Source organism: Coffea arabica, chromosome 2c (assembly GCF_036785885.1).
Source record: "Coffea arabica cultivar ET-39 chromosome 2c, Coffea Arabica ET-39 HiFi, whole genome shotgun sequence".
Classification (NCBI taxonomy): domain Eukaryota; kingdom Viridiplantae; phylum Streptophyta; class Magnoliopsida; order Gentianales; family Rubiaceae; genus Coffea; species Coffea arabica.
In genome coordinates, this window is record NC_092312.1 from 75,661,766 (window position 1) to 75,688,741 (window position 26,976).

The window sequence follows — 26,976 nt, forward strand, 5'->3', positions numbered from 1 at the left end:
CTTGAGAATAAACCGATTCCATGCAATTCCGTACCATATAACCGACAAAGCTAATGGGTGGGTGGGTGTGCCGGTCGCTAGGATCCTGGGCAAACAGCCATTTACCAAGAATAGAGTTGCTAGTTCTGTGGACTCGCAAGGACAGGATATCACGGGGTCCATGAAAATGCAGCGCAAGTACTTGATAGATTACTAAATACTCTGCCAGCGTAGAATAAGAAATAATCATGACATGACTAACGGAAATTTAAACATATGTACATATATACATAATAATTGCTATACATAGTGATTCCATCTAACATTTGGTAGCAGCAAAACTTCTTAAAAGCAAGAGAATCAAAACTGTCATCCGCCTTCCACCCCAGCCTACAGGCAACAGCCCATGACCACCAAAAGTAAACACAGAGCGAGAAACCAAAGCCAGCATCAGCCATCCAGAGCGGCGTGGCTGGAAAGAAACCTATATAAGCTGGCTTGTTACAGGAACTCCATCTCCGAATGCCACCAAAAACATGTGACCTAACGTGCGTACATTGGACAGACACGGACATTTGAAAGCCCATGCAACAAACATAGGATATCACACAAGGGCATATAATATGAACTGTTGCAATCATGGCCCACAGCTTCAACCACATAACCTAGCTGATAATCCATTGTAAAATAACTAAATCAGCAGAGACTTCCAAGCTAGTGAACGGAAAAAGGAACTGAAGGACACATTAGCACTTCCCACCTTCAAAACTATCACAAAGATCAAACCATGTGCTCTAGCTTCTAAGCTGGGATCATTTTGTTGGGCGCTTTCTGTTTATATTCTTCTGTACCCCCGCCAGATGATGCAATTAATCTCCTCTGCACCAATCGACGAGAAAAGTATCAGGGCATAAAGATTCAAAAGAACAGAGCATTGTCAAGCAAGTAAATAACATGTCTTGGAACAGAAGAAAACCATCCAAACAGACTTTAGGAATATGAAGAGTTTCGCAACCCAACTGTTTTCTCAAAATACATCAGCTCTCCACAAAGTTCTGCAGCTGCAGGAAAGTCAACATATCCAACTCCTCCAACACTCACCTTGTCTACCCTCACATCAACCCCCCCCCCCCTCTTCTCTCTCTCTCTTCCCCAAACCAAAAACCCCAAAATAGAGAATGAAATCAAAGGAAAATGGAGAAAAAAAGATTTAAAAATAAAATCATACATCAAATAACAATGTTATCCATTCCAAAGAGTGTACTCAATATTTTTCTCCAGCAAACAAGAGAAGCCAGTAGGTTATTGCTTGCATTGCTTGCCAACTCGGAAAATACACAACAAAACAGCATTCTATTAGGGCTACTAAACAACGACTGCACTACCATATGTTACCCAGGGAAACCATTAGTAAAGTTTACCTAGATCCAAATATAGTCTTTACATCCCTGGCTTTTGTAATGACAAACTCAGACCAAAAGTATCCCAAGAAATTGAACAGAGAACAGAAGATGTGAAAGAATCAAAATCATGTAAGAATCATGAATGCCAGCTTCAATGTTCTTCAAGCCATTTGTTTATGAATTTTACATCAGCTTATGCTGAATAGTGATGCAAAAGCAAAGTTGACAAACTGAGGGAAAAAACTGAATAACTTAAAAAGTCCTGATAATCATGCAAAATTTAGATCTATCCTGATTAGGTACCATTACATGACTGGAGGATCACAAGATTGTTCAGCACAACTGAGATCTTCTTGGTGGATTACAAGTGAAAGCCCGACAGTGAATGGATTACATCCTATACAACCATAAGCATTTATTGTCATACTGAAAAACATAATTGGCATTGAAGAAGATCACAGAACACAAGCAAGGTCAATCTACAGTAAAAAACTGATGCCAGTTAAGTCTTCTTTCTAATATGTAGATGAAGCTGCTGTTATCATGTAACTTACAGTAAACAGAAGATTGACAATGGAGAAAAAGACTCAAAAGCTAGGAATACTGAAAAGCTTACATGATCCTCAAATTCAGGGCTCACTAAATTGACAGAAAGGTTCTTCATCAGCATCAGCACCTGCATAAAACACAGAACAAAACCCTTATAAATTGCCAGTTTACACCAAAGCAAGCAAGATAAGGATAAACTAAGCTAAATGGCATCCATGTTACCATGAAGGTTACTGAGAAATGCAACATACAAATTGAATATGCAATGTGCTTGAATGGGTGCAAACAATTTTTTTAATAGTAAATCCTGTACCCAAACAGCTAATGTTGGGCAAGAGAAGAAGGAATTCCAGACATCAAACAACGAACAGTAGCAAGACATCAACTAAAAACTTCTATCACATCATGTATTAGCAAGGATCTCCACAGTTAATTTGAAAACTAAGGGCAAGTGTGCCCTGATTTAAAGAGAAGGAAAAGTAGGAAAACCGGAACTTTGGATCTATACATGGCTGTTTCTGTGTATGTTCTACATTTCGACCTCAAGTCAGTTCTACAGGCTTTAAACTCCACATGTAGGTCTTGAATCTTGAAGCAAGTCTTACACTCATATAAAACAAGTTTGAGAAGGCTCATCAGTATGAGTAAAAGAACTTTGTACTTATCCATTGACTAGCACAGAACACAAGCAATATCATTAGTTGTCTAATACTGCAGGAAATAACTAACTTTCTATTGCACATAGGCATTATCCAGAGATCTTTTCTAAGAAGCTCATTTCAATAGAGGTGAAACCAGTATGTGCAAAAAGCCAGCATGAACAGAAGAGAAGACCAGATAATGATCTTTGACCCTGACATTGAAGGCCCCACCTTTGTTACAAACTAAATCCTTTGACATATGATAAGTTGATACTCAATTTTGGTAACTATGGAGATATGTATGATAGACATACATACTTCAATGAGAAAGGGCAAGTGCCCCTGCTCATGATAGCTCACAGGATACCCACCACAGATAACTAAGACGAACAAAGTAAAAAACCAGATAAAGCAGGGAAAAAAGCCTATCAAATGTTGTTAACTTTACAAACCATTACAGCCAAATGAGAGTTACAGCAGCTAAGCTCTAATTATCTCCTACCATCCAGGCATTTACAGGGCCCATCTTCTTTAGTCTCAAAATAACTGTTTTTGGCATTCCTTCATCTTATCATAAAGAAATTATCCATAAACAAAATTCCAGAAAAAATAATGGCTTTAGGGTGACATACCGTCTCCATATTAATTGGGTCCATCTTCCTTAGTCTCAGCAAATGATCACTTGCATTGGGATCAAAGATGCTACCAATGAAGCTATACACTTGAGCAAAATCCGGCATTACTGTTCCCAACAACAAAGACATCAATACTGTAGTATATTTGAGAATGACATCTGATGAAACTTAAACATGCCATCAAAAACAAGAGACACGAAGTAGAATAATATCCATAAAAGGAAAAATACAGAACCAGGATGATATGTTCCGTGACAAGGAGCTTGCCAAGAATGTGTTCACACAGGGCACAAAAAATTCAAGAAAAAATGAAATGTGAGACAGAAAACGGTACAATCAAGGCAACAGGTGAATCTCACATTCCCATTCAATACACACATACAAGACCAGAAAAGGTCAAGACAGACTTCAACTGAGAAGCAAAGAAGAACTCAACTGTTTCCCTCCAAAATTCAGAAATTGTCATTTGTTGACTTTCAACAAAGAAGATACACATTATTTATCGGGGAGATAGAGAGATGGACGTACATTCATACAGTACAGGATAATCAAACACCACTGACTTGCAGTACATGACATCATTATTGCAGGAAGCAAAATGAATTAACCTTTTCTTGTATTATTAATTAGCAAATATATTGAGTATGCGTGACAAGGAGAAAACTTAACCCAACCATTCCATTTCCTTTGTAAATTTTTTGCATCCTTGATCCCAAATTTCCAATACAACGGACTTATCAGAGTTTGAAACTAGCTTTTGCAGTATTCCATCAAATCTTAAATCGGAAGATATGGGCTCTATCAATCAGACTCTTACTGTGGCAACCAAATAAACTAAAATTTGAAACCAAAAAATTCTCATATTTTACCTTTCTTTCCAGTCACTTCAACATGGTATGGTAACTCTGCAATCTCTTTAAAGATGCAAAATGTTTGAGAGACCATAGCGATGATATATTTTAGTCTTTAATTACCACTTGATCACGGAATAATGATCATAAAGGTGTTTTAACCAAATTAACTTGTTTCAAGAAAATACAAACCTCTGGCTAGCTTGTTATCTTTCTCCTTTACTTGATCACTTGTCTCATTGATAGGCCAAATCCTTGGAGTGCTTTCATTGCTGCTGCTGCTATAATTGTGTGTGATTGTAGCACCAGCTAAGCCCATATCTTTATCTGATAAAGGAAACATGCTTTATATTAATCAAGAAGCAATGAAGTTATCAATTCCAAAATCTACCAGAACCAGTAAAAACAAAGAGAACTGGGGTATCATACAGAGGTCAGAAAAGATAAACAAACCTTTCGTCATGTATAACGTATTTGCTGTTGGTACCGTATTGTATGTCCAAGGAGACACAACAGGGTTGCTTACTGAATTGCCAGGAACTGACAAGGAATCAGGCCTCATAACATACTTCGGTTCAACCAATGCAGAGGAGGAATGCAATTGCCCAGTAACGTGGGGTCCAGCTGCAGCAGGCAGGCAGGCATGTTAGTATAATAATAATAATATAATATAATAAAAAGTCTCATAAGATGGCAAGGTCTATAATAGATAATTCCAACCAGTTTTTGGGGCTTTTTGCGGGTATGGATGTGATGCTTTCCTCTTTGGCCGAGGAGGAGGCACATGTTCGCTTGTCCCACTTTTTTGCACCTTTAAAAAGTATTTTTGTGCATGGCTACGTATCTGCAAGGATCACATTTTAGCATCTGGAATAAAGCAGATAGAAGCATATTGAAGAAAATCTGAAAAAATCTAATTGTTTGGGGGGGGGGGGGGGGAAGAGAAAAATATGCTACATGGACTGGAGAAAAAGATATAACCCCCAGGAAAATGAGTACCAACATTTAAATCACAACCCAACAAGTTCATTAGCAGCAACCATAGAATCATTCAGGCAGAATGATATACAAGCAAGACTTCGTCTAGAGAACTAAACCACAAAAATAATGAATCACAACAAATGTAACAGGTTCTCCAGATATAAAGCAACATTTTGACAAAAGTAGGTTCAGAATAATGAAAACAGATCAACCTATAAAACAGAAAAAGGTAATGCGCCATAATACTATAAACATCCGAACATGCAAACAGATGCCATCAAATCACAAGACAAAGTAGTGACAATAAATGAAAGGTTCATCAAACTAAAAGTAGACAATAAATGAAAGGTTCATCAAACTAAAAGTTTTCAATCTTCAGTAGATACAACTAATGACATGTTCCGAGCATCTCCATAGCGTTGAACAAATAAGGAATAAAATTGAAGACAGTTTTTTTTTTTTTTTTTCTGAATTCCCAACCTGAGTCAATGCCTAACCCTGAGGGATAAAACCATTTCATGCTTATGGGAAAAACTTACCTACACCAGGTTCACAGGCACCAGGTCAATGACACAGCACGTGAAGCACGTGTTAACTAAAACAACTCCAGTATCAACCCCTCACGTGCCACACAGTTGGCCAGGTACTTGTGCACCAAGTGTAGGTTTTTCCCCTGCTTATAAACCTCAACAGAAAATAACAAAGGAAAAAGAAACCTTAACTTCAGTATAAATCTTCACGCAATACAAAGGAGAGACAAAATTTATCCCAGACGAAAAATCAGAATATGGATATAGGAAATTTTTCCCTTGGATAGTTTTCAATGAATGACTAGTCAAAATACCAAGTCAATATCAAGCAACATTAAATGGCATGAGAAATTTGAGTATCGACATGTAGTTACCTGGATAACAGTTTTTGACCCAACAAAAGCTTCAATCTTTTTCCAGTCCCGGTCAAATCTAAAAGTAACAGGTAAATCAGAAAAGTGAAAGGTATCACAACAGGTAAATCAGAAAAGTGAAAGGTATCAAAAGATAATCTCAGTCTGGGCAATAGAAAATTTTAACTTTATAAATAAACAGTGAGTGTGTTTGGACGTTAACCCATGTATATGCAATAAAGATCTTGAACCACCTTATATAGTGCTCATCGTACTTCTGATCCTTATACAAAAGGCATCATTTTTCATACTCAATCCAAAGCCTTGAATCCATAAAGTACCTTCTACAATGACCTCAGCTATTACATCAACAACTAAAAGAATCCCCAAACCCTCCATCCAATTACCAAAAATAAAGATAGAAATCCAACTTAAAGACCAAAAAAAATCCCTCAATCCAAAAAAACCCTAATTACACACCCTCACTTCCATCCCAAATTCAACTAAAAAGCACTCGAATTACAACAAAAAATTCACTAAATTTAATCCTACTATTTTCCAATAAAAAAACCATTTTTTTTTCAGTTTAATCTCCCCAAGATAAGTACAATAACAATTTGGGAAAAAAAAACCTTTCCAACCCAGAATAATACAAAGAAACAGAGGCATATTATCTATCACCTAAAATACAATTACTTACAGTTGAAGAGCTTCTAGAAACTTGTCATGCTCTTGGTCAGTCCAGCTCTCTCTAGACTTGGTGATGGTATACGGCTTCCGGACCTTCTTATTTGGATCCTCTGGAACCACACTGGTGCCAGAATCAATCACGTTACCGGTGCCGGTTGTACCATTCACATTTGTCGGCGGTTGCAGGGAATGCAGACCGGGAAGACCCACTTTCATCGGATCCCCCATGCCCGGGAAATAGTAAAAATCTTGCTGGTGAGCCGCAGGTGGAGTTGGATAAACCGAAACCATATATGTAAACTGAAAATACAAGCAAATTTTTCAGAAATGGTAAAAAAGAAAAGAACAAAATTTTCTTTCGCTCTTTGGGTTTTAGTTTTTGGTTTGGTGTTCAGAGCGCGACACAGTGTGTGTTGTGTGTGTTGTTTTGGATGGTCAGAGTGAGGAGGAGGAGGAGAATGGGGCCAAAGCGTGGTCGGGTTTAAATAAATTATAAATATGACGTAACCGACTTTGGAGGGGAAGGAACAAGTGGATCTTCAACCGTCCACGTGGATTCCAACGAGTGATGGGTTTAAGAATGGGGGCCTTATGTGTCAGCATCTGCTTGGCCTGATTTCCGCAGAATGACTTGGACCAATTTTAAACTTGTACCGTTAAACGAATTTTCAATTGGGTAGTTGCAATGCATGACTACTCCGCGTCCAAATATTTTCCTCAGAAAAAAGTAGCAGTACTAAAAATTTCTTCTTTTTCCATTTTTTTCCCTCTCATTTATTATTCATTTTGCCAAAATGAGGAATTTTTTTTTTTAAAAAAAGAATATATTTCTCTCTCTCTCTCTCTTTTTAATTTTTTTATTTTTAATTTCCCTCTTTGACAACTTATCACCGTTTAAACGTGTTTACATATAGTTAAATATTTCTACTATGATTTGATAACTTAAATAAATATCTTTGACAACTATGAATAACTATAACATGCCAATTAAGTCCTTTTTTTTTTTTTTCCTTTTTGTGCATAGATATTTGCTCATAATAGTAGTAAGCTGGCAAAAATACAAGTTTACAAGATCAAATGTTTCTTCTCAAAAATACCCAAACCAATTTTAGAAAGTAAAAAGAATAAAAGATGCTTACTAAATTCAAATAGTTACCTTTTTTTTATTTTCAACTTTTTAAAATAACATTCGAATGCTTACGTCGTTGAATTGCCTGGATAGAGACAGTCACCTTATCATTTTGTTTGAAACTTGACAGTTGGAAAACTACACCTTAAAAAAATCGAAAGACGAAAGCCACGCTCGCCCATACTCGGTACAATGATGCTGGTTTAATATCACTGGTTTCGTGACATAGCAGAAAGTAGTGAAATCAGAGAATCCAACCTGCCCATGTTGGGGGTATGCTAGAAAGAAGAAATGGTTTTGGTAACCTCCAAGGAGGCAAGCAAGACGATACCCGAGAGTAACAAGGATTTTGCCCAATCAAAACGTTACAGAGCTTGTTGTTTTTTTTTTTGTCAAACCCTGAGTGGACTCAGACTTTTGTCAACAAACCTAATCCCCGAACAACCTTCAAAAGCCGGCAACTTTTGAAGGCGTCCAGGGGACTTATCAACCCAAACCCAACCCCCCCAACATCGATGTGGGATAGAAACCCCACAGGTTTTACAGAGCTTGTTGTTTTGCAACAAGGATTTTGCCCCATACACTGATCCATCTAGCACTATTATCGTTGCTGATTTTGACCCGTTTTATATCCTGAAGACTTGACTGAGCCTCGTTTGAAGAGATTAGCCCCTTCATCTTTATTTATGCGCCCCATTCTGAGATACAAAACAATAACAGGATACGATTCCCAGACGCCGAAAACAGCGCTTCTTCCGGACTTTGGGAGGAAAGCTAATGGACATGCCGTATCACAACTCACGCACAAGACAACATGACCCTTTTGCATAGAATTTGATAGTAAATTGCATCTTATTCTTGGCTGGAAATTAGCATTGCATAGTATTCTTGGCCTCAATGCGCAATGCACCAACACCCCGCCCCACACTCCGAGCAGACAGTTCTCAGAAGACACCGCAGAAACTCGCGTTCCTCGCAAGCATTTCAATTGGCTATATATGGCTACTAAAATCTATATCCACTTTTCAATGGGGTCTACTTGCTTGCTGCTCACCTAGCTGGTTTACTTTACGATGCTAAATGCTTTACCAACCAACTGATACAATCATTGAGTCCATTACCGAGTGACAGACACATCATGAGGCCATTAAGTGTGGACCTTCGGTAACGAGCATATAATTCCTTGCTTCTGTTACAAGCTATGTGGACCATCCACTTCTCTTCCCCCACAGAAACGCCTTTTGCTCTGAGATGAAATAACAGGTGCAACTGGCCAAAAAGGATGGACGAGAAAAGAACAGGTGCAGAAAATTCACTAATGAACAAAATAAAACAGGTACAGGCTATGATACAGCAAAAACAGCACATGCCACCAAATTCTACCTCAGCCCAAGTTCACACTTCAAAAGGGAAGTGCTCGTGCAACAGTGCGGGCACCAATACAGCAATAAAAATACCAGAATTTTTGGTGAACAATGGACATTTCCTAATGAACAACATTTTTCATTTTCAAGCTCACTAACCATACGGTACAAACCCTTGCAACTCTGATCTAAGTGTAAAAATTGAATGCTTTACAACTCGCAAGCACTTCAGAAGCGTCACAAAATGTGGTACAAAGAAATTATCTTGTGTTTGAAGAGTGCTTAAGATTCCCATTTCACCACCTAATCTAGCCACCGTGTGATACCATCTTCTCCTACAGCCGCAAGAATTTCAATATGTACATCCAAAACCGCCTGCAAGTCATATGTAGGATCGATAATGGATCAATCTGTCTCTCATGCAGAAATGCTACTAAATGAAGAAACCAAAGCAGGCTTAGAGTTGTCACTTTCCTTGATGAAGCCAACATGTGATTCCCATGTCATAATTAATAATCCATGAAAATTAACTCCAAGAAGTGACCCAATGATCATTGGAGCCTATCTCCTATAGATTCTCATTTCCTTGTTTACTTTCTACCGTTTCCTATCTAGTTTGATTAAGCATTAAGTCCTTGGAATAATAACTCAACAAAGAACATTGTACAGCAGAGAGAAATGAGGCTCAACTCAAAGATAAATTGGAACTTGATTTTCCACAAATAGTAGTAGACTTCCCCAGTTATTTGAATAATAATTAGTTGTCATGCTGAAACTGACTGTTCATCCAAATGTATAATTTATGAAGAACTACCCCTTCTCAAAAGTAGATATGGTATTTCTTATCTTCCATTGGTGATGAAACTCAATAAAACTACAAGGTCACTTAAATTCTTTCTCTTAGATAAAGACTTCCAAGCCCATTTATATTGACTTTGAAAATTGTGGGATGCATCAACTCTAGGTCTATTCTGAGAGAAACAAGAACAATCCTGGCTTCGAAACTTTAGAACATTGCAAAACCAATCTTACTCATCACTGAGGTTACCAAATCTTGTCAACAGATCTGCTGAGTATTTGCATTCTTTAACTACCATCAAAGTCTAGACATTTCCTGCCGCTGTTACAAGTGAATTTTGCAAATTCAAAAGTAAAAAAGGAGATGCAACCTTATTATTTATATATATTTTTGAGGCAGCCATGTTAATGAGGGAAAAGATCACAGGGTGGATGCTATGTGGTTAGTAAATACAGCTTAAACTAGCATATTGGACAATCTGCAGATTTAATATGCACATAAAAGCAAGAAAACAAGAGATTGTTAAATGATGTATATACTCCAAATGCAGATGCTTCAGTCTCAACCATTTTTCAACTATACATTCAGAGAATCATCAACTAGTTCATAGCAAGTTGAGTAGGCAACTCACCAATGGATTTCTGCAATTTACCAGCCTACATTCCTCCAATGAACCTTCAAACGTCCAGCTCTCCCACACATCAAAGCTGTGACTGGCAAATACAAACTCCATTTTCCTATTTATCTGCAAAGTCAAAACACGATTGACGTCAAGGAACATATCAATATTTTAATTCCATCAAAATACTCTAACCAACTTATCAAAAAAGGAACAGTTCAAGAATGATTATTATGGCATATAACTCCCATAGAAAGAAGAATACAACAAGGATTATTGTTGCAGATAACTCCCACAAAGGGAACAATAATTAAGCACAGCAAAGGGAATAATGATTCTACATTTTAGTCTCATGAAAATAATGCATTCATATTTATGAAAATTTGACTCAAGTCAAAGAATTAATGCTACCTTCAGAACTATGGGAATGATACACCTAATGTCAGCAAATGCTCAAGGTTGTGATCGGAGTTGAACATTATCCAAACACAAAAACCAGTTCATACAGATCACCCTGTGCTAAATTTACCTCCAATTCAATCGGAAAAGTTTAATACCCACCAAACGCGTATTTCTCCTAGTTGGATAAGTTGCACCAACCCTATGCAAAAGTCTATGAGATCATTCTGCACCAACCCTAAGCAAAAGTCTATGAGATCATTCAGGGTAATCTTCATTACTTATGAAACTAGCAAACCCCCACCAAGAAGTTACTGCAACTGTGATTGCAATGTAATATTTTCAAAAGCAAGTATAATTACATACATGCTCAAAACCAAACCAAAACCAGTCAGAAGTGCTGCTTCAGATTCCATAGCCTTCTAGAACCAACTGATTCACTTTGTTAAACATCTGTGTAAGTCCTTAAGTAATAAATCTGAGCTTTAACAGTAACCTTACATGTCAAAAAACTTCTTAACAATTCAAATTCTGCTTACAAGAATTATGAGTACTTCATAAATTCAAAAATATGACCGCAATAGTTAACAGAAATCGTACATGTTTCTAACCCCAAACAGGAAAGTTAAATGTTTTTCTTATGGTCATGCTATATAACAAGTGGGACTGCAAACGAGTCGAATCAAGTTGAGTTTTGACCTAATTGAATCGAGCCTCAACTCAATTTTACCGAGCTCGAGCTCGAGCTTTACATTGAGAGAGACAAACTCGAGCTTGAAAAAAAAATAACTATTTTATTTTTTAAAAAATGAATAAAATAGTAATTTTCCTTAACAAATAATAAAATATTAGGTATGTATAATTTCACTATTAAAATAAAAAATAATACACACACACACAAACACATACATATAAATAATCGAGCAGCTCACGAGCTAATGAGCTGAGTTTCCCTGTGCTCAAGTTCAAACTCGACTTGGTCGGCTTGAGCTCGAGTCGAGCCGGCTCACGAGCACTCATGAGCGGCTTGATTTGTTTGCAACCCTAATAAAAAGTCACAGTAAGACATTAACCATCCAGAAGCTGCTTAGGAACATGTGCAAGTTGCAACTACAACTTCGAGCAGCTACAATGTGTTGGGCAATCCCACAATTATATTCAACTCTTTCTATTAATCAATTTAACTACAACACTACTGAGTTCTTCCACAATAATATAATCTTTACCCAGACTCTTTTCAAGAAAATAATGATCCCAATAAACACTTGAAGTCACACTTTTTACTACATATTACTACTATTTAACTTCTTCAATATACATATTCATCAAGCCTATGACTTTGTGGCAAAGAATTGTGTTTTATTAAAGCACATATGTCGCACTCGCTAACAAGCTGTGCTCAAACTAATAAGCATGCTCTCTCTATGGCAAAACCAAAAGATCAGAGGGTTTTGTGTGGGGTGAATACAAATAAAATAAAATGGCTAGAAACAATATATATCTAAATACATTTTACAGCAGAATAGAGCTACATAACACAACTTTACAAACACATGTTCAAATTTCCATGCAAGATAGCATGTCATACCTGCAACAACTTGCCTCCAGCAGTGAATGACCTCAGACCAATTGCATCCTGCCAGAATATATTCACACACATATTTTATTTACCAAGTTCACAGAAGCCATACAAACCAAGCCCTACTTTCCAGAATAAAGCGTACAACAGAAAATTAATAAACTTTTAATACAACAAACCTTGCTTCTGAAATCCACAAGAAACTGAGCTGCAGGATCTCTTTTTGCCACATTGGGCACAGTGTCAAGGAACCAAGCACCACCTTGAACTCGTTGCCGGGAGACATAAAGTGCATGTTGATCTCTTGGGCGTAATGCAACAACAAAACCATCTTTCAGCAGTTCACCAGATTTCTTAGTGAATTCCCTGCTTGCTTTTAATAGCTGCTCAGCAGATGATTCCTGTATTGATTCAATAGCTGTTTTTCTACTCCTCGAGTCTTCAGGAGAAGCAAAACGTGAATTAGAACTCAACACTTGATCCGTACCACTCATTGCTGTATCATCTTCATGATGTGAAGTGCTCTCTCTTTCATGTGTCATATGTTCTTCTATTTTGTGCTGTGATTTTTGGCGGGCATGCCTCCTTTTAGTCTTCTTGCTTGATCTACTTCGTTTTGCTTCAGTTCTACTTGAGGTACCCTGTGACGAAACGGGACCTTGATGCTGGCCAGAAGATTCCTTTGATGGATTTGAAGCCTTTTTCTGAGAGCTCTCGGCATTTAAGTGAATGTCTGAAGTTAGCTGCTCACAAACTGAACTCTGTAGCGCACTTTCGCTGTCCTGTGTCTCAACCCGGTCATGGCCTACCTCATTTTCTAATTCTTCTTCATCAGATACAGAATCTCTTGGGTTGATTCCATCAACAAAAAGAGACTGCAGTATGGAAATGGCCTTCTCCCTTATCTCCATCCAGACTTCTTCACTATAATCAGCACTACGAGGGAGTATCAACACATTTGGCATCTCGCGTACCTGAAAATAATTAGTTCAACTATTGAATATACAAACCTACCCTAACTATAAGTTGGAATGCCGATAAACATGTAGTATGCAAAGCTAACATAACTGCTAATCTACCTCCTATAACATTGGGTCATTCACTTATTCAATAATCATCAAACGCTGGATACTGAAAACTAACTGTTCACCAATTGTAGCTCAGTGCCGATTAAACATTCAATTCATGCATCTTTACAATATTTCTTTCCATGTTATAGATGTCACCAATTAAAAGTTATTTGTTGGTTAAGTCACATTTCAAACACCTCTATCATGTCCAAGATGAAAGTGACATGTGCTATCATGTTGCAATATCCAAATATCCCAAAATCTTAGGCAAATAGAGAGAGAGAGATTAAGAGATGAGAGGAACCAAGTCCAAACATCATGTACTACACTACCAAGTGAAAAAACACAACATATTTCTGATCATTCCCCATACCCAAAGAATACACATCATACCCATGCTTCCATCCATTGTGGCCCATCAGCACCATCAAGAGCACAGCCTGCGAGGGTGCCATCGATCAAGAGCTGCTTCACAGCACAATCATCTAACAGCTGGCTACTACCTGTATTCACAAGAAATGCACCTGCATCAAAGAACCAATCCCATATAAATACCAATACACATTAGCAAAATAAGAATGATGCATGTTAAAGCAGAACTCACCGGGTTTAATGTGCTGCAGACAATCTGCATTAATAATCTGAATTGTTTCATTTGTCAATGAACAGTGTAGTGATATTAGGTCACTTGCAGCCAGTAAATCGTTAAGAGTATCCATTCTCCTGGCAGCAGAAGGGAAATTCAAGGATCTACTTAATTTCCCGTTTCCCTACGAGCAAGTCACAAGCAAAAGCAAACCATCCATAAACTTTCAGTTCTAAAAGTACATATAAAATCAAGATATTGATTACAAGACATCACACATTTGTTGCATCAGGAAAAGCCTAGAATCAGGTAGGAGCAACATCACTGGCCTATTGATGTATAATTGTGGCATTGGACACACGACATGCACAATTGAATGGAGAACAATCAAATGAAGCTTAAAGTTCAAACTTTTCATGAATGCAGCATTTGGTTAGGATCAGTCAAGTTAACAATTGACTTTTAGATCTCAACGACATCAAAAATAGCGCACAATCTGCCAATCAAACAACTTCCTCTAGGATTTAGAATCATAAACAAACAGCTAAATATCTGTCAAATATATACTATGTAACCTCCCAGTTTATGCAAGAGCTATAACATTGCAGTGATTAAAGTTCGACATTTTTTCCCCCAAGAAAAAAAAAGCAGGAAACTTGATAAAATGCAACATTTGGTTTTGGATGGATAGAGTTAGTAATTGACTTGTACATACCTCATCAACATCAAAGTAGAGCACGCTCATCCTGAAAGCCAAGCTCCGAGTAGCCAAGGATCTAGCCGAGGCAGATCTCCCGACGATCCCCAACACTAACCCGCGACATCGGCGCATTCCGCGACAAAGCGGCTGAACGGAGCCAAGCCAGCCAGAAGCTGACAACGCATGCCTGGAGAGCAGGTGCGTCCGGCGAAGCAAGCCAAGGAAGAGGGCCATAACAGTATCGGCGACCTCCTCGGCGCGGCTGACATCGACGTGGAAGAGCCGATTAAGGCCGAGATCAGCAGCGAGGGCGGAGTCGACAGAGCGGTCGGAGGAGCCGAGGCAGAGGATGAGCTGCCAGGGACGGAGACGGCGCTGGGCGGCGCGAGGGAGGAAGGCGAGGGAATGGAGGAGAACGGCGGCGGCAGACTCGATCCGGGCGTCGGCGAGACGGCTGAGAGAAACGTGCTCGACGGAGGCGACGCCAGCTAAGCAGTCGGATTCTAGGGTCGTGTCCTCGATGCAGTTGAGAGTGACGACGAGAGGCAAAGGGTGACGTCGTGGAGGACTGGAATGGTGAGACATTGTGGGGGGAGATCTGGAGGTTGAAGTTGAAGACCTCTCTTTCTTCCCACTCATCCTTTTTAATTTTGAGGATTGTCTGTCACTGTGTGACTGTGTGTTCTTCTTCTCTAAAACCTAAAACCAGCAGCACTAGTAGCAGCAGCCGTGCATTACCACTGCACTGCTTTACTGGTGGAATCCAACTGCCATGGAAGTTTTTTTTTTCCTTTTTTTATAGTGTGTGTGTGTGTGTGTTGTGGTAACTGGGAAGAGAGTGAGGGAGGGAGGGTGTGTCTGGTGACCCCTAGTCTTCTTCTGGCGAGGGTCTCACAGCGCCTGCCCGTGCCCGGCTGATCTGCTCTGTTTACTGGCCTTTTCTTCTTCATTTTATATTCAAAAAAAAAAAATTGAAATTCCGAGAAATGTCCTTGTAAATGTATTTATTTCCCGTTGCGTCCAAACCTTCCAAGAATATTCCCCATTTCAAAGCGATTCCTTTCCTCCTTAACTAGTGCTCGTGCTTATTTCCTTTTCCTGATGAGTACTACTCAGTGAACATGAACATTAGATAGTACATAACCTCAAGGATAAACATTCTAACTTATCGTCCCCTCTCGTTTTAAGTGATTTCTTGATTTAACTTCACTTGAAAAAATAACAATTTCCTCTTAATCAATGCATGTTGAGCATCCATTAAACAAATCCTTTAACGAATTACAGCTTTGTTTATGAAATGCTGATTTAGCTTAGTAGGACACCAGTGTAATCAGACAGGTAGGAAAATTAGCGAGTACGCAACTATATTAGTGCAAGATGAGGAATATTTAAGTTCTCAGTGTCAAACGACACTATTATAAAAGCTCTTTTACGGGTCGTTGCTCAAGTTGTATGGTTTATTTTTTGATATCAATAGAATTTCTAACGTTTTCGTAAAAAAAAAAAAAAAATGCTTCCTAGGATATATTTAATCTCCAAAAAAAGGGGGTAGGAGATGATTGGGAGCTCTTGTAAGATCCTTTTGGTTTGATTGAATATCATTCTTACGAAGACAAAAGATGGATTCAGTTGGCCAATTTCCTGTATGCCTAAATGGATGACTGCTCATAAGTTGCAAGTTGTCCAGTTCAAACCGGTTATTGCAGTAATTTTTAAGAGCTTTGATATAAAATCATATAAATCGAGTTTACACTTAAATTTGTCAATTGAAATAATTAAATTTATGTAAAATCTATATTACATTAATATTATAAGAATTTACACTAAGTTTACACTAAAATCAAACTGATTTGAACTGGACTACTTTTTAACTTGTGAGGCGAGTGATCCCGTCCGCATCTTGTTTCGTAGTAAATGCTGTAGTACCGGTGGGCACAAGAAATTGATCAAATCTCAACTGCTAACTTCCTTGGATAGATGCACCAATTACCAGTCATTAACTAAAGAGTTTTTGGCACACCAAATGTGCCAACTCCCAGGCAAAAGCGTGTAGATTAAGAGAAGAAGAAGAAGAAGAAGAGGAGAGAAGATGCTTGGAGTCAAAAAACTCCTTTGTCCATATGATTGCCACCAATTCAAATTCAAACCACCTGACAACATTGATGGCAACGGTTCAGATCCCTCCACCCACCGTTGCATTAAACACCACCACTCAAAAAGTCGAAATACGGCAGCTTCTCGCAATTAGGCCCCAGAGGGTCAAAACTCAAAAGTAGTGCGTTTCTGAACCGATTCCAAAAGGTCTTGCTAAAGCTTCAAAAACTAACGAGTGTTGCACCACTAGTTTTCTATTTGCCAAGCAATTTCGGCGACGTCAGCACTTAAAGCACTCACTCTTAACGTAACAAAACCAGGGGCGGTCCATTGTCATTTTGAACAGCGTAACCTTTTTTAAATAGTGTAATTTTATATAAATTACTTGTAAAATTTCACAATAAAAACGCAATTATTCTGCATGAAACTACCCTGTGCCCGACGCAACAGGACTCTGTTGCTGCCTCAGGTAGATACAAACGTACACCCAGTTATTCAGAAGTATAATGATATCTCTCAAACAATGGACCAAAAAACATAGGGAGAAACTATGAAGGTAATTCACAACTTATAAACTCAATTATCCACATAAAAAACGGTTAAACGGTGGCACCAACAGATGGAAATCATAACAAGTTCATTTCTCATTTAATGGTAGGGTAAAAAAATATCCTACATAAAGAACAAGATTGGGTGATGTTCAAACTCCGAAAGATATAGCAACACAGGTACATCCGCAGAAAATCATATATTATTTCTGAAACAACATAAGGTTACTCAATTTCAACAATGTGGCCAACAATAAACCACCCAGGTAAGATCAAGGGCATCTCTATGGTTCTCATTCATTTGTAGTTGCATCCTCTGTGGAGGCATTGGCTCCATCTATAAAACAAAACAACAGACGAGACATATCAAGTGAAGAACAGAGAGTTAAATTTACAGCAAATTAGGTCCCAAGGCAAAGGGCCTTGAAGTCACTAAAAGTTGTCCTCAATGTGAAGAAAACCAGAGTCAGAACTTAAACCATCAAATCATGTTCCGGAAAGCCCTTCTTATGAAAAAGTAGGGTCCAAGGTAATCATTAAATTCAATAAAATTATCTCTCTTACCTTCACCTTCTGATGGAGCGCACGGGGACTTGCGGTATCGCGTCTGTTGTTGTGTTGGCTGGGGTACCAAGTCAGAAAAGAGAAGAAACAAGTCAAATTCCAGGCAAACTGAGCCCATATTCATTAATGCAGCTCAGAATTGGAGAATCAAACTCTATAGCAATTGAGAACCGACAGCTGAATTTATAACTAAATCAGTCTTCCAGGAAGCAGCACAAAATATTCACGCTGTTGTCTATTTTCAATTGTTCACCTTATTTTTTTGACAATTTGATTTTCTAGTGCAGTTGGGGATGGCCAAGAAGAATTGGTAAAAACAGGCTGCAGGTTCTGATGTACCAAATTGAACTTACAAACCAACATAAAGACACAAAGGCAGATAAAACTTAGCTTATCAACGCAGAATCAAAAACAAAAGCAAGGAGTCCAAACAAATAAACCAGAAAATGAAGCATGCAAACCATGTCATCCTCTCATGCAGCATTTAGGACGCCTTAAGTAGTAGTTTCATCTTTGGTCAGGTTCAAGCATGCGACAAAGTGAATCTATCTTAACATGTGCCAAAGTCAAAAAAGGCTCAACAAGAAAAGACTGAGTGAGAACGCTAGGATTTATCTTAACTGAGCTATTCCAAAAGCTATCTGCTAACAACAGCCTTCATAAATTTTACTTATTGTGATTAACAGCCACAGAAACTTAACAACGAATGCCTGGCACTTCCATAGACCATGCTTTCTCCAAAGGCAGGTGAGTTTGACACCAAGATTATTCAAGTCCCACTTCAATGCTGGTGAGCATTTTCCACAGCTTTTAAGCCCAGTAGCACTAAATTAAAGAAAAAGAAGGCCCATAGACACTCAAGACAATTATAAACCTAACAAACTAGATTTCCTGCAACACTCAATGTGACAATTATCACATCTGATCATCTATGAGATCACAAAATATTCACTAGTTGTTACCTGCACAAGCATTATAGGTTCTTTGGCATCCAAAGATCCAATATTATCATGACTTAGCAAGGCAATCAACCAAAACATAAAAGGTAAATTGGTTTTGACTATGGATAAAGGTACATAACTGATAAGATCCCTTTATTTCATGCTGCAAGCCCAACTTCGAGTTATGACTCCTAAGACCAAGAATGAGAAAATACATTTTCCTGTTTTCAAAAACACCTAGGTGTGAAAGGGTAAGGAATGAATGCCAAAGTGATAAATTACACGAACACAATTTCAAGTTTGCTAATTTACAAGGAAACAAGTTCTCCACTTCTTTACGTCAACTTAACATGAACCCAAGAAATCATGCCATGAACAAACCATGCAATCAATGATAGCAAAGCAGTGAGCCAAAAACTCCAAACAAATGACTTCTTAACTACCTGTAATTTCGGCCTAAGTGCCTCTAGTGGTCCTTTAGGCTTCTCCACACCTTGCTGCATCCATATTTCAATGTACGGTGAGAAATTTAAACATTAGCCAAGTCTTCTTAACCTTTAAGCAATGCAGGTAAAGTAGAGCAAAGATGAATACCTTTCCCAAAGCCCAATCAGCAGAGTCAAAGTAAGCTCGTTCATGATCCTAAAGCAAACACAACCCTTTTTCAGATAAAAAGCAAAAGACTGATATCACGCTGTAACTGTCAGCATGATGGCAAGCTCTATAATGTAGAGAGATTCTTAGGGCATCACCTTAGAAATTAGTGGCGGCTTTTTTGGCACAATACCTCCATATTTTTTCTTAATAACTTCCTCCTAAGCAAAGTAAAAGTGTTAACAACACTGCACCAAAAGCTACTCATAAGCAAACTCGAAATGAAATCGTGAGACTGTAGAACCTCTTGTTGGGACGATGGCAAGGATTTTTCGGTGTCCCCCACAGCTTGATTTTTGACTTCCTCCATGCCTGACATATTTTTCCTTCACAGACCTAGCAAACAAAAGCTGCAATAGGCCATTAGTTCAATTGGACTTCGTGAAGGAAATGTATCACATAAAGTTCACTGCTCAAAGACACAAGTCAAAGTAATTGCTCATCATTTGCACCCTTATGTGCAATATTTTATAGAAATACATGCACTTCATGTGATGAAGAGCAGAAACACAAGAAGTCAATACAACTGGGAAAAGATGAATTGAATTTTACTAGTGATTTCCATGAATAAGACCATCATTCATCAAAATGTACGATTGAAATCCATACATACAACACCAAATTATAGTACAAGAAAATAGCCAATGAGTATTGTATTTCTCGTTATCCATGAGAATTGTGCTTCTCATTTATAAACCAGTTTTAGACAACGGAAATCTTGTTCTTCATTGTGTAAATATGTCTTCTAAGTTTTCAAAGTACGCAATTCTCACTTTAATTAGTCTTCAACAATGTTGTCGAAGTAGCGATTAGCGAAGGACAAAGAGTTCTTAGCAGCAAAAACAGATGTACAACACTGGAAATCCGAATCCATCCTTTCTAAGCATGCACATTAGAAACGGAAAAAAAAAATCCAGAAAATAAAACCTAAACCAGGTTGCGAAGTATTTTCCAACAATTATAGAGCTCAAACTCAAAAATTGACTCACTACATAGCTAGGTAGGACGTTACCCTACTCCGAAATTCCAACTGCTACCGTTAAAATACAAGAATAAAACTTTAATGCGTACAACCGCAGCAAAATAAAGGGAAAAAAAAGAATAATCTTAAGTAAAATCATCCATAATACCAACAAGAGCAAGGGACAGGAGATCCTCTAGCTAATATTCAAATTCTCAGAAATTCTTCAATTAACTAACTGAGATCATTAAAGGATCTAATTGACATCGAAAATTCGTAAACCTCGGAAGTAGATAAGATTGATGCTGAATGAAGTATCAACTGGTCAGAAATGGAACAGATCAAGCAAAATTAGATAGGACAAAGAAAATAACGATATTGAAATAATTCATTACCGAATTGAATTAAAGCTGACGGATTTCACGCCCGGTATTGCTCCGCCAATCGAGCGTGGATTTTTGTGTTCCGGCGCGCAATAGACAGAGAGAGAAGGAGAAGAGGGGACTGTACGCGTGAGCAGTAATGGGAGGACGGTACGCGTGAGCAGTTCTGGAAATAGAAAAGATAGCATACGGTCTTATACATTTTAGGATTAATTACACTTTACCCCCTTGGACTCTTATAACAATTTGCCCTCCTGAGCTCCAAACATATACACTTTACCCTCGTGGTCGTTAAGATGAAGTTATATTTTTCATGATCAAAATATTCCTGACTAATTCTTAAACACCCGTAAATGATTGTAACATAATAAATACCTATTTTTTTACTAAATACATCTAAACATAATTACACTATACATTTTGATTTTTTAGTCTTAAAATGAATTAGATAATTCATAAAAAATAAGTCTAACCAACTTAATGTATTTATCTCAATGTCGATAGCAATTTGAATGAAAACTATGTGGTTATATTTTTTTATTGTAACACTTTTTAATATGTTTTATATGAGATAAAAACATGATAAAAATAGAAAATGTATTAGAGAATTTTTATTTTTTTAAAAATGTAGAATGCAACCAATATACCAAGGTATGAATGTGACATAAAATTATCAAATAGCATCTTGTTGATTCGTGAAAATCTTGTGACAGCTACAGAGTAAATGAAAATTATCAAAACTAATCCGTTTACAATTTAAAGGAAGAAAGATAAGCGATGAAAATTTTGTGCAAATGTTTTAGGAATTTTTAAATTCAGTTTTTCTCGACAATACAATTTCTAATTCTTTGACATTATACCATCTTTTTTTTTTAAAATTTTTTAAAATATATGACTTTGTGTTTTTTCTAACAAAATATTTCATATTCCGATTAAAAGTATAGCGTTATTCTAGAACTATTATGTAAGTGCATTAATATCATTTTGTAAAGATTTTGGATAAAGAATTCATCGTTAAGAAATCTATGCCCAACTTTTGACTGACAAAAATACCCAAAACTCAATAACCCAGCCAACCAATTTGTCAAACTAATTTGGGATGTTGGATTGGATGAGTTGCGTATTGGGTTATTTTCGAATTGGGTGAAAGAAATTTAAATAAATTTTTGACGGTTTGGATTTTTAAGTTAGGTATCCACTGAGTCAAGATGCTGAGATAACATTTGATTCCTATTTCCACCTATATCACTTAAAAATTTTGGCTGTCGTATTCGTTAAACACACTCCTATACCAGAATACGCTACTTCGCAAGCAGTAGTTGGCTTGAATTAACTTAAAACTAATATTCTGACCAAATGGCGGCGTACGGACTGAATCCTACAAAAATGTTTACAAGATAAAATTCCATAAAATTAAAGTATCTATACGTAGGAATCTTTTACCAAGCAAAATGGTGGTTGAAACAAGAAATGTCCGTGTCTCTTTTTTATATTCAGGATGCAACCCCTCTAATTCACATATTTTGTTATGTCAATACTTTGACGCTTTCATTTTTCATTGGTCCCTAACCATGAGGTCCACGACCGGAAAAAAGAAAAAAAGAAAAAAAGGAATATAAATAAAGATTGGGCAAACTAATGAATAAAATAGTGTTTCAAAAGAAAAAAAAAAATCTATCAAGGTGAACTAAACAAAAATTTTGGTAGGGTTTTTTCCTTTGAAAATCGTTTGTTTGGATTGAGCATTATTTACCCAGTTTTATTTGCTTACATCATCATTACAATTTCCAATACACCTTTTTACCTTTCCAATTACCTTTTTATCTCACATACATCACATTACAAAAAGTGCTACAGTAAAAATATTCCAAATAATCCCAGATAACTTACAATCCAAACAAACCAACAGTGGTTATATTACACGTAAACGGATTAAGAGCATCAAGTGTGTTTGTGTATGTGGAAGCGTTTGTGTATGAAAATATATTCATGCATATGAAACTGTGTGTTTGTGTGTGTAAAACAATCATTTTATGTGGGTCAATATGTGGAAGAGAGTATTATGTATCAAAATGCATAAAATTATATGTTGAGTCATATTTGGGTTAATGGAATTGAGATGGCCCAATTCAAAATACACTTGCTAACATACTCATTTTGAGAAAGAAAACATATAGTTTCTTTCCAACATTGCCCTTTGGTTACCTCCTTATTTACCAATTAAAAGGTGCATTTCTAACAATATGTCATCCGATGTAGAGAGAGGTGACGCCGAAAAGACCCCGTTTGTCCAACCTCTACAGCAGCAAAATTGGAACAATCATTCTCCTTTCCACTAAAATTGGGTTTTGCAAAATTAGACACCGCACACTTTTCCATGTTTAGTTTGAAGTTTATAAAACACTGCTAGTATTATATATTTCAGTAAATCTTATATATACTGACAATATATATATATATATATATTATCGTTAGATTTATGACATATATATAAAATTAAATTTTAAATTCAAATTTTATATATTTATCATTTATCCAATACTAGTAGTGTATATTATCAGTGTAGTAGGAAAGATTAATCCTTCTAATTTATGAATAAATCATATAGACATTGCCAAACAAGGCCATAATTTATATAAAATTTTTACTTCCTCCCTCACTACTCTTCCTTCTCCCTCCCACTACCGCCACCCCCTCCCCTCACCACCTTTGCCACCGCTGCTTTGCCAAGAAGATCCATGAGAATCCTCCTCCTCCTCCTATTCTTCCAAGAGGATCCATGAGAAATGATTTTTGAGACTGGAGAGGCAATAGCCAAAGTGAAGCAAATCAAGCATTTATGCAAGTACAAAGAAATTCTGGCCAAATTAAAGGAATATCACAACGCATTATGAAATTCTTGCCTAGATAGAGAAGTTGCAGCACAGCCGATTAACCCAAAATTGCGAGTCAAACCAAAGGCTTTAGCATCTGTATTCCAATTATGATGAAATTTACTATACTAATAATGCAGTCGTCCATTGCTTTCGATGTTTTTGTCACTATCATCACAAACTGGGACTTGAATGGGTAACATTGACCAATAATTTACGTACTCTGCTATGCCTTTGGGCTAGATATACGGAAAACTGGAACCACGGTCACACAAACAATAAAACAGCTCGCCTGCCGCACACCACATCCTAGAAAACCAAACAACTAACTCAGAACATTTGAAGCCTTAGCTATATTAAGCAAAATCAGACGAAAAGAGCCTTCAAACACAAAATTTTTTAAGTTCAAAATAGAAGTCATCTCTAACAAATCCCCACAAGCAGCTTGATATGATAAAAGGGAATCGGTCCAAGAAAACGATCAAGAAATGTAGGCCACTAACTCTCACTCCTCCTCGGCTATTCGCCCCTTCTCACTGACATAGATACCATCAAGGAACTTCCGGATATCTTTGTTCTTCACATGGCATTTCTGTCCACAATAAGAAAAGGTAGTATATTAGCAATGCAGCCGGATGAACTACATTTTAAAGACAAGTGACAAGGAACAAAACTTGTAGATTCAAATGTCATAAATATGGCACAGAGTGACTCTTACTTGGTTTATCAGGGCAGCAGATCGGGAAACAAGCTCAATGTCATTGCCATCCAACACCAATTCGTCCTTAACCTTCTCGGACCGGATAACAGTGACTCCTTCAAGCATATCCACCTTCCTCACCTGATAAAGAAAACATCATACATTACAAAATGTTCCCTATCAAAAATTTCAAGCAATCTCAACATGCATAATGGGGGCAACCCAGTGGAAGCAATTCCATAATACCTCTCATAGTCTAACAAGACAACAGAGAAATCCTAACCTGCCAATCAATTGCTTCAAAAGAAAGTAAAAGTGAACCCTCGCTAAAGGAGGAGCTGTTTATGATTAGCCAAAAAATAATATGGGAAGTTTATACAAGCATCGGGCAGAAAGGTTCAAACATACATAATTGGTCTAGTAGGAAGATTCAACCACGACCCGGTCATTATTAATTAGCCTCAACAACACTGGTCTACAGATGTTCCAGCAGAAATCCCCAAAGAAAGAAAAAGGCAGAAAAAAAAAATCCAAAATACAGTATGTTTGGCAAAGGAAAGTAATTACTTCATTTAAAGTCAAAACCATAATACCAATAGCATCTACTACCCATTTCTATGAATTAAAGATGCATATAGTATTATTAGTACTAATACTATTACCACGCATCTCCTATCTCCAATGACCAGTGAGACAAACAAATGATTCCAAACGCAGTACAATCACATAACAACCAAACAGGATACTAAAATTGACAATGTAATCAACAGGTAAGCAAACCAGACAAGCAATTAGATCACTACCAAAACCAGAAGAATTATCGAGCAACCTCACACAACCCAACCACGAAAAGCCCAAGTTGGGGATCATATTCTGGGCTTAGTTGGCTTAATTCTCAAATTGAAGGGTCAAAAGCATCTAACGATAAACCCAGAAATGAACAGACACAAAGCATTGGTAGTCTGGTCCATAAACTCTGCTCAAATACACACTCAAACCGAAGGGGAAAAGGCAGAACTCCTCCGCACAAGTCTAAGTCCTCTCACAGTATCAAGAAATTCTAATCAAATCAACAAAATTCACATGTGTGAAAATGTAAAAGAAATCAGAAATGACAAATCTAAAGAGATAAGAAAAGACCCAAATATTCATCATGCCAGTAGAATAGTAGATACCTTCTTCTCGCCAAGGAAGTTGCGGATCTCAATAGAACGGTTGGAGTTGGTGATGGAGGCGTTGATTGGGAAATGTGCATAGACGAATCTCATCTTGTAGCGGTAGCCCTTGGTAACGCCAGTGATGAGGTTCTCGACGTGGCTGAGGGCAGTTCGAATTGCAGCAGTGGTCTTGCGGGAGCCGAACCAAGCGTCGACCTTGAGCTTCCTCTTTCCGGTGGCCTCATCGGTGATGAGTTGGAAGTCGAGGTTGAGATGCTTGAAGTTGCGAGTAAGCTTCCCGCGGGGTCCCTCCACTTCGATCTGCTTGGCTTTCACCTTAATCTTAACACCGTCGGGAATATCCATAGTCTCCGATGACAGAATCGTCTTCATCTTGGACAATCGCTCACAGCAATCCCGCCTCCTCTTTTTTCTACGGAAGTGCAAAAAAGTGGCAGCCGAAAAACCCTAACCGTACCGGAGGCAATGGGTATTATATAACCCCACTGACTATGACTCCCATGGCATGAATAGTTTAACGGTAAATAACATATACTCCCTATGATTTTATATAATATCAGATGATCCCCTAAAGTTTCAAAATAATCACAAAACTCCCATTTAAAATTAAAAATGGATGAAATGCGCAACCGATCATTCCACACACGCTGTACAAGTGAGGGCGATGAAATTATAACATTCACTTAACTGTCCTGTGATTTGAATAAATATTCGCTTTACCTCTCTTATGATTTTTGCATTTATCAATGTAATTCCTTTATGATTTTGTACAAGATGACTAAGTCGGCGTTTTCTCCGCAACAAATGACACCACCAAAAGCAAAAAAAAAAAAAAATCACCAAAATTGAATGAAAATGTGTTAAAATTACTGCTGCATTGCACAAAAACAACTTGGAATGTACCCTTAGGAATGAAAGAGAACATCTAAACCACCCACAAGTAGATACGGCATATGCCACCAGGTCAAAGGGCTTGGTGATCACTGTCAAATACTTAAATCTTGGTGGTGTTGCCTCCCACCAAATTGTCATTATATGTGACCACCTTCAATGGCTTTTTTCCGATGAAGTTTCTACTTTCATCGGCTCCCCTTCCTCTTATATCAGGATGGTTTAGGTTATAGGAATGTTACCGTTGCGAAAAAAAAAAAAAAAAAAAAGAATAGATACATCGTGTACTTGTCACCTTCTTTGCTTCCATCACACAACGGTTACCTAAGCTA

General features: G+C 37.6%; 4 protein-coding genes across 11 annotated transcripts; all 4 read right to left on the reverse strand.

The window, feature by feature from the left end:
- Window positions 1–215: 215 nt before the first annotated feature.
- Window positions 216–7,075, reverse strand: LOC113728116 (protein REVEILLE 3-like). 5 transcript variants are annotated; one of them, XR_011839681.1, is made up of 10 exons: window positions 6,623–7,075; window positions 5,944–6,001; window positions 4,779–4,902; window positions 4,512–4,682; window positions 4,251–4,385; window positions 3,205–3,314; window positions 1,999–2,058; window positions 1,692–1,779; window positions 740–858; window positions 216–648 (listed from the first exon to the last, which is right to left on the reverse strand). XR_011839681.1 is itself a non-coding variant. In XM_027252629.2 (9 exons), the coding sequence occupies exons 1-8, from the start codon at window positions 6,901–6,903 to the stop codon at window positions 781–783; spliced, it is 1,017 nt and encodes a 338-aa protein (XP_027108430.2). In that variant the 5' UTR covers window positions 6,904–7,075; the 3' UTR covers window positions 216–648; window positions 740–780. The 5 variants fall into 5 exon arrangements, 1 of the variants encoding a protein (XP_027108430.2); XR_011839680.1 differs by having other exon boundaries at window positions 1,686–1,779; XR_011839679.1 differs by having other exon boundaries at window positions 216–858.
- A 1,968-nt stretch (window positions 7,076–9,043) lies between these two features.
- On the reverse strand, window positions 9,044–15,792 carry LOC113728118 (C-terminal binding protein AN-like). The gene is made up of 7 exons (XM_027252632.2): window positions 14,873–15,792; window positions 14,176–14,341; window positions 13,965–14,095; window positions 12,681–13,475; window positions 12,511–12,558; window positions 10,536–10,649; window positions 9,044–9,480 (listed from the first exon to the last, which is right to left on the reverse strand). The coding sequence occupies exons 1-7, from the start codon at window positions 15,494–15,496 to the stop codon at window positions 9,409–9,411; spliced, it is 1,950 nt and encodes a 649-aa protein (XP_027108433.1). The 5' UTR covers window positions 15,497–15,792; the 3' UTR covers window positions 9,044–9,408.
- Window positions 15,793–17,571: 1,779 nt separating this feature from the next.
- LOC113728120 (uncharacterized) lies at window positions 17,572–21,170 on the reverse strand. 3 transcript variants are annotated; one of them, XM_027252634.2, is made up of 7 exons: window positions 21,015–21,170; window positions 19,903–20,008; window positions 19,757–19,819; window positions 19,599–19,646; window positions 19,448–19,501; window positions 18,064–18,121; window positions 17,572–17,836 (listed from the first exon to the last, which is right to left on the reverse strand). In XM_027252634.2, exons 2-7 carry the CDS (start codon window positions 19,975–19,977, stop codon window positions 17,793–17,795), a joined length of 342 nt encoding a protein of 113 aa, XP_027108435.1. In that variant the 5' UTR covers window positions 19,978–20,008; window positions 21,015–21,170; the 3' UTR covers window positions 17,572–17,792. The 3 variants fall into 3 exon arrangements, with proteins under 3 accessions (XP_027108435.1, XP_027108436.1, XP_071932677.1); XM_027252635.2 differs by having other exon boundaries at window positions 19,903–19,994; window positions 21,015–21,167; XM_072076576.1 differs by lacking the exon at window positions 21,015–21,170 and adding an exon at window positions 20,902–20,962.
- A 2,774-nt stretch (window positions 21,171–23,944) lies between these two features.
- Window positions 23,945–26,217, reverse strand: LOC113728119 (large ribosomal subunit protein uL6-like). Of its 2 annotated transcripts, XM_072076577.1 has the most exons (4): window positions 25,751–26,217; window positions 24,594–24,716; window positions 24,379–24,467; window positions 23,945–24,184 (listed from the first exon to the last, which is right to left on the reverse strand). In XM_072076577.1, the coding sequence occupies exons 1-3, from the start codon at window positions 26,123–26,125 to the stop codon at window positions 24,381–24,383; spliced, it is 585 nt and encodes a 194-aa protein (XP_071932678.1). In that variant the 5' UTR covers window positions 26,126–26,217; the 3' UTR covers window positions 23,945–24,184; window positions 24,379–24,380. The 2 variants fall into 2 exon arrangements, with proteins under 2 accessions (XP_071932678.1, XP_027108434.1); XM_027252633.2 differs by lacking the exon at window positions 23,945–24,184 and having other exon boundaries at window positions 24,202–24,467; window positions 25,751–26,215.
- Between the last annotated feature and the right edge of the window lie 759 nt (window positions 26,218–26,976).